Below are 16,947 nucleotides of genomic sequence, written 5' to 3' on the forward strand. Positions count from 1 at the left end.
TACTTTCGCAAGGCACTGTATACGGCTGTGATTATAATCTAAGAGAATTCTCTTGGTAGATAATGCGGCCGACATTTGATTGTGAGGAATTCTAAGTCAGGTGAACAGAAGGACTTGAGTTCCTGTATGTTGTTATGATCACACCACGTCTCGTTAATCATAAGGCATACACTCCCCGCCCCTCTTCTTACCAGAAAGATGGCTGGGCCACCCATGGACATTCAGAGACTTGTCCCGAAGCCACTCCTGCTTTGTCTTGGCTGTGTGCTTAGGGTCGTTGTCCTGTTTGAAGGTGAACCTTCACCTCAGTCTGAGGTCCTGAGCAGATTTCATCAAGGATCTCTCTGTACTTCGCATTGTTCATATTTTGTTCGGTCCTGACTAGTCTCCCAGTCCCTGCCGCTGAAAAACAACCACAGCATGATAATGCCACCACCATGCTTAACCGTAGGGAAGGTTTCCTCCAGATGTGACGCTTGGCATTCAGGTAAAAGAGTTCAATCTTGGTTTCAGCGGACTAGAGAATCTTGTTTCTCATGGTCTTAGAGTCTTTAGGTGCCTTTTGGCAAAATCCAAGCGGGCTGTCATGTGCCTTTTACTGAAGACTGGCTTCCGTCTGGCCACTCTACCATAAAGGCCGGATTGGTGAAGTGCTGCAGAGATGGGAGAACCTTCCAGAAGGACAACTATCTCCACAGAGAAATTCTGGAGCTCTGTCAGAGTGACCATCAGGTTCTTGGTCACCTTCCTGACCAAGGCCCTTTTCCCCCCGATTGCTCAGTTTGGCCGGGCGGCCAGCTCTAGGAAGAGTCTTGGTGGTTCCAAACTTCTTCCATTTAAGAATGATGGAGGCTACTGTGTCCTTGGGGACCTTCAATGCTGCAGAAGTGTTTTGGTTCCCTTCCCCAGATCTGTGCCTCGACACAATCCTGTCTCTGAGCTCTACGGACAATTCCTTCAACCTCATGGCTTGGTTTAGGCGCTAACATGCACTGCCAACTGTGGGACCTTATATAGACAAGCATGTGCCTTTCCAAATCATATCCAATCAATTGAATTTACCACAGGTGGACTCCAATAAAGTTCTAGAAACATCTCAAGGATGATTAATGGAAACAGGCTGTACCTGAGCTCAATTTCGAGTATCATAGCAAAGGGTCTGAATACTTATGTAGATAAGGTATTTTGTTTTTTTATTTTTTATAAAATTTGCTAAACTTTCTTCAAACCTGTTTTCACTTTGTCATTATGGGGTATTGTGCGTAGATTGATAAGGATTTTTTAAATTGAATACATTTGATAATAATGATGTAAAGTAACAAAATGTGGAAAAAGTCAAGGGGTCTGAATACTTTCCAAATGCACCAGCAGTGGCAGTAAATCGCATGACAGGCTCATTGTAATGGCTGGAATTGAATAATATCATCCTCCCTCCACCAGCCTCCACTGATATTTATGCATTTGGTGTCACTCACCCATTGGCCAGTTGTAATGTGTGTCTGTGAGGTGTCACTCACCCATTGGCCAGTTATCGTAGACGTGTTTGGCAATGTCTGCGGCCGAGTCATTGGGAGAAAACAGGAACTCTTTCGTCTTCCCACTGACCAGGATGAGACGCAGGTTAATCTGAAACACACAAAGGGAGAGGAGGAGATTAGAAGCTGACAGACACATAAAAAACAAGACAGTGTCAGAAGTGGGATGGCGCCCGTGAGACCATCAGAGAGGCCGTGGGGAAAAGCTCTCCCAAAGGAAGGGGATAGCGTAGCGACCTTAACCCAACACCTAGCAACCGCGTCAAAAGGTTTGCATAAAGTTAGGGAAAAACAGAAGAGGGGTAAGGACGATCGATGGGAAGAAATTCTTAGAGCATATTTTGGTCAAAGCCTTCCCTTTAATGTGTGTATGAACACATCACACACTAGTGACACACGGGCGGTTATATCCGTGGGGCAGGCGGGTTCAGGGTCATGAAATATTTTGTGGGTGAATGGCAGGAGGCAGGTTGGTTGAATAAAGAGAAAACAACGCATAAGAAAATCCATACATGTATAATTCTCGTGCAATTCAGTCAAACTGGTTGTAGTTTTTCCCAGCCACCGTGCTTCTACATCTGCATTACTTGCTCTTTGGACTTTTAGGCCGGGTTTCTGTACAGCACTTTGTGTCATCTGCAGATGTAAAAAGGGCTTTATAAATACATTTGATTGATTGATTTATGAAAAAAAGGCTAATTTTCTATCTTCCTAAAAACTCAAGGACAATATGGACAGAGATTTAAAACAATTTCCATTGAACATTTTACAAAATACATTTTTTACTTGAAGAACAGTGCAGATGCAAAGTTTGGTAAGAGAATGACGGAGCCAACAGCATTAACACATGTAAATGCGTTATTGTAAAGAAATGTCACTTTCTTTTCTGTCTTAAGTGCACCTTCAATTACAGTGATGTTCCTACACCCCAAATTATATAGGCGACCAGTAGCAGTGGTTGGTGCCTTAATGGTGCAGATGATGCTTGGTTTTAGTAGATAACATGTGTCCTCTCTGTTTGGCCAAAAATATGACCTTGCTGGATAACTTGGATGAATATCCCCTTTTATGTCCACGTTTTCTTCATCCACAGCATCCGCAATTGTAATCCAGCACTCATCATCATAGCAGCAAAGTAGAAAAATCAAAGGCTCGCACAATCACCATTGTATGCTCATCCATAGGTTTCCCCAGGACCAAGTCAAACTTAATGGCATAATGTGGGTAGTACCCAACTTCAACTGTGGCCAATTAACATGTTGATTGGTACATTCTGAATCTAAACCATATTGGTGAATTTGTATTGGATATGCAACAGGCAACCTCTAACTGGATGATAGAGTGAGCCAGTATAGCAGAAACAGCACCATCAAGTGGTCAGAACGTGGTAACATCAAGCGTATGCCCCATCGCATTACCTTACCTTCTCTGAACAGGGGGTGAAAAACACATCACCATATTCACAGAGAATACAAAACATAGGTTGAATAAACAATTATCTAAAGGCGCAGCTGTATACTACTTGTCAAACTTATAGAACTGATACTATATATATTATATATTGATATTGGGGGGGGGCTTGATGTGAGGTTTGGGGGCTCCGTAGATTCCTTTTGATCATCTTAATCAAATCGACATTGGAGGCGGCTTACAGTAGAGAAATTAACATCAAATGCTATGGCAACAGCTCTGGTGGACATTCCTGCAGTCAGGATGCCAATTGCACACTCCCTCAAAACTTGAGACATCTGTGGCATTGTGTTGTGTGATAAAACTGCACATGTAAGAGTGGCAATTTATTGTCCCCCACACAAGGTGCACCTGTGTAATGATCGTGCTGTTTAATCAGCTTCTTGGTATGTCACACCTGTCAGGTGGATGGATTATCTTGGCAAAGGAGAAATGCTCACTAGCAGTGATGTAAACACATTTGAGAAAAATAAGTATTTTGTACATATGGAACATTTCTAGGATATTTTATTTCAGTTCGTGAAACATGGGACCAACACTTTACATGTTGCATTATATTTTTGCACAGTATAGGTAAATGGATATCAGGTAGTAGTTAATAGTTAAATGGGTTTAAGGTAGGAGTTAATAGTTACATGTGTTTAAGGTAGGAGATAATGGTTAATTGGATATCAGGTAGTAGTTAATAGTTAAATGGGTTTAAGGTAGGAGTTAATAGATACATGAAGACAGATGTTGGCCTACCTTATCACTAACTTAGTATCTTAATATGGTACAGCTAGGTTGTTTTACTTTGGTGTTGTTGTGACCCAGCTAGAGGTGCTGAACATCATACCTACTCTTAAAAACAACACTGAAGCTGATAGAAGAGGGCAGGCTGGCAGACATGATTTAACCATCATAATAATGATCTTCTGTGTGTCGGTAGGGTTCCCAGTTCATGAATTCGCTGGCAATTTATTACCTTTCCTATCTATTTCCTCTAGATATTCACCAACCAGGGTTTCTGAAAAGTTTCTGGAATTTTCCAACCCTGTGATTCATTCACACCATTAAGTCAGAAATACAGAGAGACTGGACACCAACCAAAGGGGAAAGGGAAATTAGGGAACTTTTTCTCATCTTTCATCTTCCCTTCTTTAATCCACTCATCCATCCATCTGTCCATTCTCTATCACCTCACACAGGAAAGTCATCCCTCATCATAATTCTCTCTCATCTCTGACAGAAAGCAGTAATTCCTTCTTCATCCTCATCCTCTGATAGCCCTCTCTCAGACACAGGCTAGTTGAGTTTAACCCTGACTGACTGGGACACAAACAGGAATATCATACATCCTTTTGGGAGGGCAGGGTAGCCTAGTGGTTAGAGCGTTGGACTAGTAACCGAAAGGTTGCAATCCCCCAGCCGACAAGGTACAAATCTGTCATTCTGCCCCTGAACAAGGCAGTTCCTAGGCTGTCATTGAAAATAAGATTTTGTTCTTAACTGACTTGCCTAGTTAAATAAAAAGGTAAAATAAACATCCTACTGCACTGGGACACAAACAGCTCTACAGCAAGCAGTCAAATGTCACACACTTGTGGATTGCACTGAAAACACACACCCTGACACACCCACCCTCAGGCCTGTATTGATTGTGTAGCATTAGGGCTAAAACCCATAAGGAAATGTTGTGGTTACTAGCCTGATGACTTACACTAAACACTACTGCTGCTCTGTTGTTCGCTACATACTTTAATCTGAGAATGACATCATTGTTGTTCGAGGGGCAAAAGGGGTGTTGTTCAAAAGAAAGTAATCAGCGATTGGATGATCTTTAACCAGAGTATAAAAGCCAATGACAAAATATTCAAACCACTGCTTTACCCATGTGTTCTGGCTCTGGCCAACCCAGCGGTTTCTGAACCAATCAGACAGCCGCGAATGTATTCACATCCAAACTCACTGCGGAGAAGAAACTAACATGCTCCGGCAAATGCTACACCACGCAAGGAATGATTGGGTGGCCATTGTGGTATGAGGGACATGGGGGAAACATCCCTATTCGTGCCATGGGATCTTTAGTGACCACAGAGAGTCAGGACACCCGTTTAATGTCCCATCCGAAAGACAGCACCCTACAAAGGGCAATGTCCCCAATCACTGCCCTGGGGCATTAGAATATATGTATTTTAGAACAGAGGAAATATTGCCTCCTACTAGCCCTCCAACACCACTTCCAGCAGCATCTGGTCTCCCATCCAGGGACTGACCAGGAACAACCCTGCATAGATTCAGTACCACCCTACAGTGGGATGCAGGGTGGTATGCTGCAGGCTGAATTATAATAATATCATTCTACATTCTATAAAAAAAAATATTTTACTATTTCACCTTTATTTAAGCAGGTAGGCCAGTTGAGAACAAGTTCTCATTTACAACTGTGATCTGGCCCAGATCAAGCAAAGAAGTGCAACATAAACAACACAGAGTTACACATACACAAACATCCAGTCAATAACACAAAATAAAACAATCTATGTACAGTGTGTGCAAATGTAGAAGAGTAGGGAGGTATGGCAATAAATAGGCCATAAAAGGCAAAAAAAAATACAATTTAGCATTAATACTGAACTGATATATGTGCAGATGATGATGTGCAAGTAGAGATACTGGGGTGCAAAAAGATCCTGGTTTGAGATCCTGGTTGAAGACAGCAGAGGTGTATTTAGAGGGCAAGTTGGTCAGGATGATAGGGTGCCCATGGTTACCGATTTGGGGTTGTACCTGGTAGATTCGTTGACAATTTGTGTGAGATTGAGGGCATCTAGCTTAGATTGTAGGACGGCCGGGGTGTTAAGCATGTCCCAATTTAGGTCACCTAACAGTACAAACTGTGAAGATAGATGGAGGGTAATCAATTCACATATGGTGTCCAGGGCACAGCTGGGGTCTGAAGATTCTATAGCAACGGTAACGGTGAGAGACTTGTTTCTGGAGAGGTGGATTTTTAAAAGTAGAAGCTCGAATTGTTTGGGCTCAGACCTGGATAGTACGACAGAACTCTTCAGGCTATCCCTGCAGTTGATTGCAACTCTGTCCCCTTTGGCAGTTCTATCTTATCGGAAAATGTTATAGTTAGGGATGGAAATTTCAGGATTTTTGGTGGCCTTCCTAAGCCAGGATTCAGACACGGCTAGGACATCCGGGTTGGTAGAGTGTGCTAAAGCAGTGAATAAAACAAACCTTGCATGAAAACAAGCCTTTTACGGTTACAGAAGTCAACAAATGAGAGCACCTGGGGAATGGGAGTGGTGATGGGGGCTGCAGGGCCGAGGTTGGGGGCTGCAGGGTCGAGGTTAACCTCTACATCACCAGAAGAACAGATGAGGAGTAGGATAAGGGTACGGCTAAAGTCTATAAGAACTGGTCGTCTAGTGCGTTCGGAACAGAGAGTAAAAGGAACAGATTTCTGGGCACGGAAAAATAGATTCAAGGCATAATGTAGAGACAAGGGTATGGTAGGATGTGAGTACAGTGGAGGTAAACCTAGGCATTGAGTGACGATGAGAGAGGTTTTGTCTCGAGAGGCACAATTTAAGCCAGGTGAGGTAACCGCATGTGCGGAGGGTGGAACAGAAGGGCTAGCTAAGGCATATTGAGCAGGGCTGGACGCTCTACAGTGAAATAAGACAATAATCACTAACCAAAACAGCAATGGACAAGGCATATTGACATTAGGGGGAGGCATGTGTAGCCGAGTGATCATAGGGTCCAGTGAGTAGCTAGGCGAGCTGGAGACACAACGATTCAGACAGCTAGCGGGCGGGCCTAGCAGGCTAGCAGATAGGCCTCCAGGGGACGTCGCAACGGAAGAGCCTATTGAAACCCCCTCGGACGGTTACGTCGGAAGACCAGCCATGATGGATCGGCAGGGCTCCGTGTGGACAGTAAAAGGGTCCAGGCCAATTGGCAAAATAGGTATTGTAGCCCAGGAATTGACTGAAGGACCTCTTCGGCTAGCCGGGAGGGGGCCTAGCTTGAGGTTAGCTCCAGGCTAACTGGTGCTTGCTTCGGGACAGAGACGTTAGCCAGGAGTAGCGACCCGGATAGCAGCTAGCTAGCTGCGATGTTCCGGTGTAAAGGTTCAGAGCTTGCGGTAGGAATCCGGAGATGTGGTAGAGAAAAAGCAGTCCGATATGCTTAGGGCGGATATCGCATAAGGTGGGAGGGGGGTCTGAAATCTGACCATCGTGTAGTGTAATTAATATATGTATGCACATAATGCATAATATGTCAAGAGCACTGTATGTGCAGTGTATAGTGTATGGTATGTATAATGTACATTATTTTATATATTATTTTTAATGTAACCTTAGTTTAACTAGGCAAGTCAGTTAAGAACCAATTCTTATTTACAATCACAGCCTACCCCTGCCAAACTCGGACAATGCTGGGCCACTTGTGCGCCACCCTATGGAACTCCCAATCACAGCCGGATGTGATGCAGCCTGGATTCGAACTAGGGACGGCAGTGACACCTCTTGCACTGAGATGCAGTGCCTTAGACCTCTGTACCACTCGGGAGTTCTTATGTTTGGTGTATAGTATGGTGTTTAGTATGTATAGTGTAGTGTTTAGTATAGTATGTGTAGTGTAATATAGTGTAATAGTATAGTGTAGCGTATAGTGTAGTGTAGTGTAGTGTGAAGTGTATAGTACGGTGTATAGTACAGTATGTATAGAGTAGTGTATAGTATGTATAGTGTAGTGTATAGTATGTATAGTGTAGTGTATAGTATGTGTAGTGTATAGTATGTATAGTGTAGTGTATAGTATAGTGTATAGTCGTGGCCAAAAGTTTTGAGAATGACACAAATCTTAAAGTCTGCTGCCTCAGTTTGTATGATGGCAATTTGCAAATACTCCAGAATGTTATGAAGAGTTATCAGATGAATTGCAATTAATTGCAAAGTCCCTCTTTGCCATGCAAATGAACTGAATCCCCGGCAAAAGAATTCAGCTGCATTTCAGCCCTGCCAGAAAAGGACAAGCTGACATCATGTCAGTGATTCTCTCGTTAACACAGATGTGAGTGTTGACGAGGACAAGGCCGGAGATCACTCTGTCATGCTGATTGAGGTCGAATAACAGGCTGGAAGCTTCAAAAGGATGAAGGTGGTGCTTGGAATCATTGTTATTCCTCTGTCAACCATGGTTACCTGTAAGAAAACACATGCAGTCATCATTGCTTTGCACAAAAAGGGCTTCACGTGAAAGAATATTGCTGCCAGTAAGATCACACCTAAATCAACCATTTATCGGATCATCAAAAATTCAAGGAGAGCAGTTCAATTGTAGTGAAGAAGGCTTCAGGGCCCCCAAGAAAGTCCAGCAAGGGCCAGGACCGTCTCCTAAAGTTGATTCAGCTGCGGGATTGGGGCACCACCAGTACAGAGTTTGACTTTTGAGACTTTTGGAGGATGGCCTGGTGTCAAGAAGGGCAGCAAAGAAGCCACTTTGCTCCAGGAAAAACATCAGGGACAGACTGATATTCTACAAAAAAGGTACATGGATTGGACTGCTGAGGACTGGGGTAAAGTCATTTTCTCTGATGAATCCCCTTTCCAATTGTTTGGGGCATCCGGAAAAAAGCTTGTCCGGAGAAGACAAGGTGAGCGCTACCATCAGTCCTGTGTCATGCCAGCAGTAAAGCATCCTGAGACCATTCATGTGTGGGGTTGCTTCTCAGCCAAGGGAGTGGGCTCAATCACAATTTAGCCTAAGAACACAACCATGAATAAAGAATGGTAACAACACATCCTCCGAGAGCAACTTCTCCCAACCATCCAGGAACAGTTTGGTGACTAACAATGCCTTTTCCAGCATGATGGAGCACCTTGCCATAAGGCAAAAGTGATAACTAAGTGGCTCGGGGAACAAAACATAGATATTTTGGGTCCATGGCCAGGAAAGTCCCCAGACCTTAATCCCATTGAGAACTTGTGGTCAATCCTCAAGAGGCGGGTGGACAAACAAAAACCCACAAATTCTGACAAACTCCAAGCATTGATTATGCAAGAATGGGCTGCCATCAGTCAGGATGTGGCCCAGAAGTTAATTGACAAACAGCATGCCAGGGCGGATTGCAGAGGTCTTGAAAAAGAAGGGTCAACACTGCAAATATTGACTCTTTGCATCAACTTCATGTAGTTGTCAAAAAAAGCCTTTGACACTTATGAAATGCTTGTAATTATACTTCAGTATCCATAGTAACATCTGACAAAAATATCTAATGACAATGAAGCAGCAAACTTTGTGGAAATTAATATTTGTGTCATTCTCAAAACTTTTGGCCACGACTGTATAGTGTAGAGTACAGTGTAGTGTATAGTATGCATAGTGTAGTGTATAGTATTTATAGTGTAGTGTTTAGTGTAATGTATAGTATAGTTTTGAGCTTCTAGTCATGAAATCTATGCAGCCTACTCAATCACTTTTTATAGCTACTGTTTACAGGCCTCCTGGGCCATATACAGCATTCCTCACTGAGTTCCCTGAATACCTATCGGACTTTGTAGTCATAGCAGATAACATTCAATTTTTGGTGACTAATATTCACATGGAAAAGTCCACAGACCCACTCCAAAAGGCTTTCGGAGCCATCATCGACTCAGTGGGTTTTGTCCAACATGTCTCCGGACCTACTCACTGCCACAGTCATACTCTGGACGTAGTTTTGTCCCATGAAATAAATGTTGTGGATCTTAATATTTTTCCTCATAATCCTGGACTATTGGACCACCATTTTATTACATTTGTAACCGCAACAAATAATCTGCTCAGACCCCAACCAAGGAGCATCAAAAGTTGTGCTATAAATTCTCAGACAACACAAAGATTCCTTGATGCCCTTCCAGACTCCCTCTGCCTACCCAAGGACGTTAGAGGACAAAAATCAGTTAACCACCTAACTGAGGAACTCAATTTAACCTTGCGCAATACCCTAGATGCAGTTGCACCCCTAAAAACATTTGTCATAAGAAACTAGCTCCCTGGTACACAGAAAATACCTGAGCTCTGAAGCAAGCTTCCAGAAAATTGTAACGGAAATGGCGCCACACCAAATTGGAAGTCTTCCGACTAGCTTGGAAAGACAGTACCGTGCAGTACCGAAGAGCCCTCACTGCTGCTTGATCATCCTATTTTTCCAAACTAATTAAGGAAAGTAAGAACAATCCGAAATGTCTTTTTGATACTGTCGCAAAGCTAACTAAAAAGCAGCATTCCCCAAGAGAGGATGGCTTTCACTTCAGCAGTAATACATTCACGAACTTCTTTGAGGAAAATATTATGATCATTAGAAAGCAAATTACAGACTCGTTAAATCTGCGTATTCCTCCAAAGCTCAGTTATGCTGAGTCTGCACAACTCTGCCAGGACCTAGGATTAAGAGAGAAGTGTTTTAGTACTATATCTCTTGACACAATGATGAAAATAATCATGGCCTCTAAACCTTCAAGCTGCATACTGGACCCTATTCCAACTAAACTACTGAAAGAGCTGCTTCCTGTGCTTGGCCCTCCTATGTTGAACATAATAAACGGCTCTCTATCCACCGGATGTGTACCAAACTCACTAAAAGTGGCAGTAATAAAGCCTCTCTTGAAAAAGCCAAACCTTGACCCAGAAAATATAAAAAACGATCACCTATATCGAATCTCCCACTCTTCTCAAAAAAAATGAAAAAGCTGTTGCACAGCAACTCACTGCCTCCTAAAGACAAACAATGTATACGAAATGCTTCAGTCTGGTTTTAGACCCCATCATAGCAATGAGACTGCACTTGTGAAGGTGGTAAATTACCTTTTAATGGCGTCAGTTAAGAACACATTCTTATTTTCAATGATGGCCTAGGAACGGTGAGTTAACTGCCTTGTTCATTGGCAGAATGACAGATTTTCACCTTGTCAGCTCGGGGGATCCAATCTTGCAACCTTACAGTTAACTAGTCCAACGCAATAACGACCTGCATCTCTCTCGTTGCACTCCAAAAGGAGACTGTTATGCGAATGCAGTAGGCCAAGGTAAGTTGCTAGCTAGCATTAAACTTATCTTATAAAAAACAATCAATCATAATCACTAGTTAACTACACATGGTTGATGATATTACTAGATATTATCTAGCGTGTCCTGCGTTGCATATAATCTGACTGAGCATACAAGTATCTGACTGAGCGGTGGTAGGCAGAAGCAGGCACGTAAACATTCATTCAAACAGCACTTTTGTGCATTTTGCCAGCAGCTCTTCGTTGTGTGTCAAGCATTGCGCTGTTTATGACTTCAAGCCTATCAACTCCCGAGATGAGGCTGGTGTAACCGAAGTGAAATGGCTGGCTAGTTAGCGCGGCTAACTAGAGGGACGGAAGCTATACTGTTACACTGGCAATACTAAAGTGCCTATAAGAACATCCAAGAACATCCAATAGTCAAAGGTATATGAAATACAAATGGTATAGAGAGAAATAGTCCTATAAATACTATATTAACTACAACCTAAAACCTCTTATCTTGGAATATTGAAGTCTCATGTTAAAAGGAACCACCAACTTTCATATGTTCTCATGTTCTGAGCAAGGAACTGAAACGTTAGCTTTCTTACATGGCACATATTCAACTTTTACTCCTCCAACACTTTGTTTTTGCATTATTTAAACCAAATTGAACATGTTTCATTATTTATTTGAGGCTAAATGGATTTTTATTGATGAATTATATTAAGTTAAAATAAGTGTTCATTCAGTTTTGTTGTAATTGTCATTATTACAAATTTAAAAAAATGATTTTTTTAAATATTTTTTTTATTTTAAAAATCGGCCGATTAATGGGTATTGGTGATGAAAAGTCAATCGTTCCACCTCTAGTGTATAGTATATAGTGTATAGTGTATAGTATATAGTGTATAGTATATAGTGTACTGTGTGAGTCAGAGGTATGTTTCTGACACAGGAAGGAGCTTTAAATGTCATTACGAGACATGAGAGCTGCCTCATAGATGACACTTTACTAATGATCTGGGGAAATTAGATTAGAGTGTGAGTGTGTGTGTGTGTGCATGAGCGAAAGAGAGAAGAGGTTGACAGGAAGAAGAGAAGATAAAAAGCAATGTGGAAGAGACGAAGAGTGAGACGCTGATATTTCCGGAGTGTGTCGCCTCAGAGGCCTGTAACAGAATCGTCTGTAAGAGGTTATCTACTCAGGACCATCTGTAAGAGGTTATCTACTCAGGACATCTGGGTGGTTAAGACCAGCCAGCTCAACAGAGAAAGGATGAATTCAATCCACATCACATAAAACAGACGGGTGGAGAAGAAAAGAGAGAGGAGAGGGTGATGGGAGGGAGAAGAGCCACTGGAAACCATTTGCACCAGTACTTTACAATCTGATGTGGCGCCGGAAAAGAAAGCAGACATTTCTTATTGGACAAGTTGACATCGTACCGCCCCCAATTTCAGCCTATTTGCCTCCGTTTTGTCTAGTGAATTCAACCCTGTCCATGGGATCTTGCGCAGTAACCCCCAAGCTCAATGCGACATTTAAATTCACTTGTCAGTCACAGTGCTCTCCTAGCTACATCCCACAGAGCCTTATCAACCACACCTCTCACAAACTACAGTACCAGTCAAAAGTTTGGACAAACCTACTCATTCAAGGGTTTTTCTTTATTTTTACTATTTTCTACATTGTAGAATAGTGAAGACATCACAACTATGAAATAACACACATGGAATCATGTACTAACCAAAAGAAAGTGCTAAATCCAAATATATTTTATATTTGAGATTCTTCATAGCCACCCTTTGACTTGATGATAGCTTTACAGATCAGTCCGTTATATCTGGACAACTTGTCCTGTCTTATACAGTGTCCTGCGTGAATTTAAGTTCTCTCTCTCTCTCAGAGGACCTGAGCCCTAGGACCATGCATCAGGAGTACCTGGCATGGTGACTCCTTGCTGTCCCCAGTCCACCTGGCCATGCTGCTGCTCCAGTTTCAACTGTTCTGCCTGCGGCTATGGAACCAGAACCTGTTCACCGGACGTGCTACCTGTCCCAGACCTGCTGTTTTCAACTCTCTAGAGACAGCAGGAGTGGTAGAGATACTCTCAATGATTGGCTATGAAAAGCCAACTGACATTTATTCCTGAGGTGCTGATCTGTTGCACCCTCAATAACCCCTGTGATTATTATTATTTGACCATGCTGGTCATTTATGAACATTTAAACATCTTGGCCATGTTCTGTTATAATCTCCACCCGGCACAGCCAGAAGAGGTGGCCAACATTCATAGCCTGGTTCCTCTCTAGGTTTCTTCCTAGGTTTTGGCATTTCAGGGAGTTTTTCCTAGCCACAGTGCTTCTACACCTGCATTGCTTGCTGTTTGGGGTTTTAGGCTGGGTTTCTGTACAGCACTTTGAGATATCAGCTGATGTAAGAAGGGCTTAAAAAATACATTTGATTGATTGAATTTGATTGTATCTGTAATACTCCTACAGTCATTAATACAACAGTGCATCTGTAATACTCCTACAGTCATTAATACAACAGTGTATCTGTAATACTCTACAGTCATTAATACAACAGTGTATCTGTAATACTCCTACAGTCATTAATACAACAGTGTATCTGTAATACTCCTACAGTCATTAATACAACAGTGTATCTGTAATACTCCTACAGTCATTAATACAACAGTGTATCTGTAATACTCCTACAGTCATTAATACAACAGTGCATCTGTAATACTCCTACAGTCATTAATACAACAGTGTATCTGTAATACTCCTACAGTCATTAATACAACAGTGTATCTGTAATACTCCTACAGTCATTAATACAACAGTGTATCTGTAATACTCCTACAGTCATTAATACAACAGTGTATCTGTAATACTCCTACAGTCATTAATACAACAGTGTATCTGTAATACTCCTACAGTCATTAATACAACAGTGTATCTGTAATACTCCTACAGTCATTAATACAACAGTGTATCTGTAATACTCCTACAGTCATTAATACAACAGTGTATCTGTAATACTCCTACAGTCATTAATACAACAGTGTATCTGTAATACTCCTACAGTCATTAATACAACAGTGTATCTGTAATACTCCTACAGTCATTAATACAACAGTGTATCTGTAATACTCCTACAGTCATTAATACAACAGTGTATCTGTAATACTCCTACAGTCATTAATACAACAGTGTATCTGTAATACTCCTACAGTCATTAATACAACAGTGTATCTGTAATACTCCTACAGTCATTAATACAACAGTGTATCTGTAATACTCCTACAGTCATTAATACAACAGTGTATCTGCAATATTGTTAACAATAATGCTACTGCCACAGATTTTCCACAGATGGAAAATCTCCTCTACAAGAATCAAGTCACTGACACAAACTCAACCTCTAAATACCTGTAAGATCATACAGACAGACACGTTGTGGGCGTGGGGTATGTAAGAAGATCACACAACAAGTTGATAAAAGGGCTTAACCTTGCCCCCGACCGCCTCATTCCCCCGTCCCCTCCTCCCTAACCCCCGACCACCTCATTCCCCCGTCCCCTCCTCCCTAAACCCCGACCACCTCATTCCCCCGTCCCCTCCTCCCTAAACCCCGACCACCTCATTCCCCCGTCCCCTCCTCCCTAACCCCCGACCACCCCATTCCCCCGTCCCCTCCTCCCTAAACCCCGACCACCTCATTCCCCCGTCCCCTCCTCCCTAAACCCCGACCACCTCATTCCCCCGTCCCCTCCTCCCTAACCCCCAACCGCCTCATAACCCCCTCCCTAACCCCCGACCACCTCCTCTCCCTCACCTCCTCCATTAATCCCTGACTACCTCCTCTCCCTCACCTCCTCCCTAACCCCCGACCACCTCCTCCCTTAACCCCCGACCACCTCCTCTTCCTAACCCCCGACCACCTCCTCTCCCTCACCTCCTCCCTTAACCCCCAACCACCTCCTCTCCCTCACCTCCTCCCTTAATCCCACAGACTACTATCCTCTCCCTCACCTCCTCCCTAACCCCCGACCACCTCCTCTTCCTCACCTCCTCGCTAACCCCCGACCACCTCCTCTCCCTCATCTCCTCCCTTAATCCCAGACTACTATCCTCTCCCTCACCTCCTCCCTTAATCCCAGACTACTATCCTCTCCCTCACCTCCTCCCTTAATCCCAGACTACTATCCTCTCCCTCACCTCCTACCTTAATCCCACAGACTACTATCCTCTCCCTCACCTCCTCCCTTAATCCCAGACTACTATCCTCTCCCTCACCTACTCCCTTAATCCCAGACTACTATCCTCTCCCTCACCTCCTCCCTTAATCCCACAGACTACTATCCTCTCCCTCACCTCCTCCCTTAATCCCAGACTACTATCCTCTCCCTCACCTCCTCCCTTAATCCCAGACTACTATCCTCTCCCTCACCTCCTCCCTTAATCCCAGACTACTATCCTCTCCCTCACCTCCTCCCTTAATCCCAGACTACTATCCTCTCCCTCACCTCCTCCCTTAATCCCAGACTACTATCCTCTCCCTCACGTCCTCCCTTAATCCCAGACTACTATCCTCTCCCTCACCTCTTCCCTTAATCCCAGACTACTATCCTCTCCTTCTGTAACCTTCTCTCCCTCTCTACTATTTTGGTTATTTCCTTCTCCTCTCTCCACTCTCTGTAGATAGCGTGAGAGGAGTGAGGTTTCAAATGAGACTGAAGGAATAAGAAGAGAGACTCTCTCTCTCTCTCTCTAATGTATTGCCCTGCAGTCAGAGCCTGCATGCATGCGGGGACCAGAGATCTGAAATGCTCTCTGTCCTGGATTTACCAGATGGCATTGGAAACATCCATTGGCATCCCTTCACGTACGCACACGGACAAGCCATAATGCAGTCTCTGTGCCAGACAATGTTGTCCACTATCAGACAGTGTAGTAGATGATTAAATAAACATGCTATAAATAACTTCATTTGCTGGATTTGTTCTGTGACTGTCACACCCTCTACCCCAGGGCAGATGAGCAAAACCAACACACACAGACATCTGGCCCTCACACACACACACACACACAGACATCTATAGACACACACACACTCTGATGTGACCCTGCCTCAATCTGTAACACACACACACGTGACCCTGCCTCAATCTGTCCCTAACACACACACAAGCTGTCACACGTTGTTTACGTCCATATAAATGTGTCTCTGCCCTGCCCCGCACTGTCAGTTATCTGTCTGCAAATCTGTGTGTGTGTGTGTGTGTGTGTGTGTGTGTCGGTGTGTGTGTCTGTCTGTGTGTGTGTGTCTGTGTGTGTGTGTCTGTGTGTGTGTGTCTGTGTGTGTGTGTGTCTGTCTGTGTCTGTGTGTGTGTGTGTGGTGTGTGTGTCTGTCTGTCTGTCTGTGTGTGGTCTGTCTGTCTGTCTGTCTGTGTGTGTGTGTGTGGTGTGTGTGTCTGTCTGTCTGTCTGTGTGTGTCTGTGTGTGTGTGTGTGTGTGTGTGTGTGTGTGTGTGTGTGTGTGTGTGTGTGTGTGTGGTGTGTGGTGTGTGGTGTGTCTGTCTGTCTGTCTGTCTGTGTGTGTGTCTGTGTGTCTGTGTGTCTGTGTCTGTGTGTGTGTTAGCAGATCTACAGAAACTGGCTATACGGAAGCGGAAGCTGTACAGCGGAAGCTGTACATAAATTGGTGAGGCCATCATATTGCTTACAATCATCTTCAGCTATGCACACACAAGAAATGTGTTAGTGATTGTCTATTACACCAGGCTGTGGCCTACAGTATGGAATGTCTAGACACCATGATCAGGATATCACTATTAGACCATGAGGACAGACAGGATATCACTATTTGACCATGAGGACAGACAAAGAAAGGATATC

The 16,947-nt window shown here is 43.4% G+C and overlaps 1 protein-coding gene across 1 annotated transcript in view; it reads right to left on the minus strand.

The window, feature by feature from the left end:
* The window catches only part of ubl3a (ubiquitin-like 3a), a 47,596-nt gene that overhangs the window by 9,618 nt on the left and 21,031 nt on the right, over window positions 1-16,947 (minus strand). Inside the window, exon 2 of the mRNA XM_031808952.1 lies at window positions 1,518-1,626. Coding sequence (XP_031664812.1) covers window positions 1,518-1,626 — 109 coding nt within the window. The remainder of the gene's footprint in view (window positions 1-1,517; window positions 1,627-16,947) is intronic.

The sequence above is a fragment of the Oncorhynchus kisutch genome, linkage group LG29, assembly GCF_002021735.2.
Source record: "Oncorhynchus kisutch isolate 150728-3 linkage group LG29, Okis_V2, whole genome shotgun sequence".
Classification (NCBI taxonomy): Eukaryota; Metazoa; Chordata; class Actinopteri; order Salmoniformes; family Salmonidae; genus Oncorhynchus; species Oncorhynchus kisutch.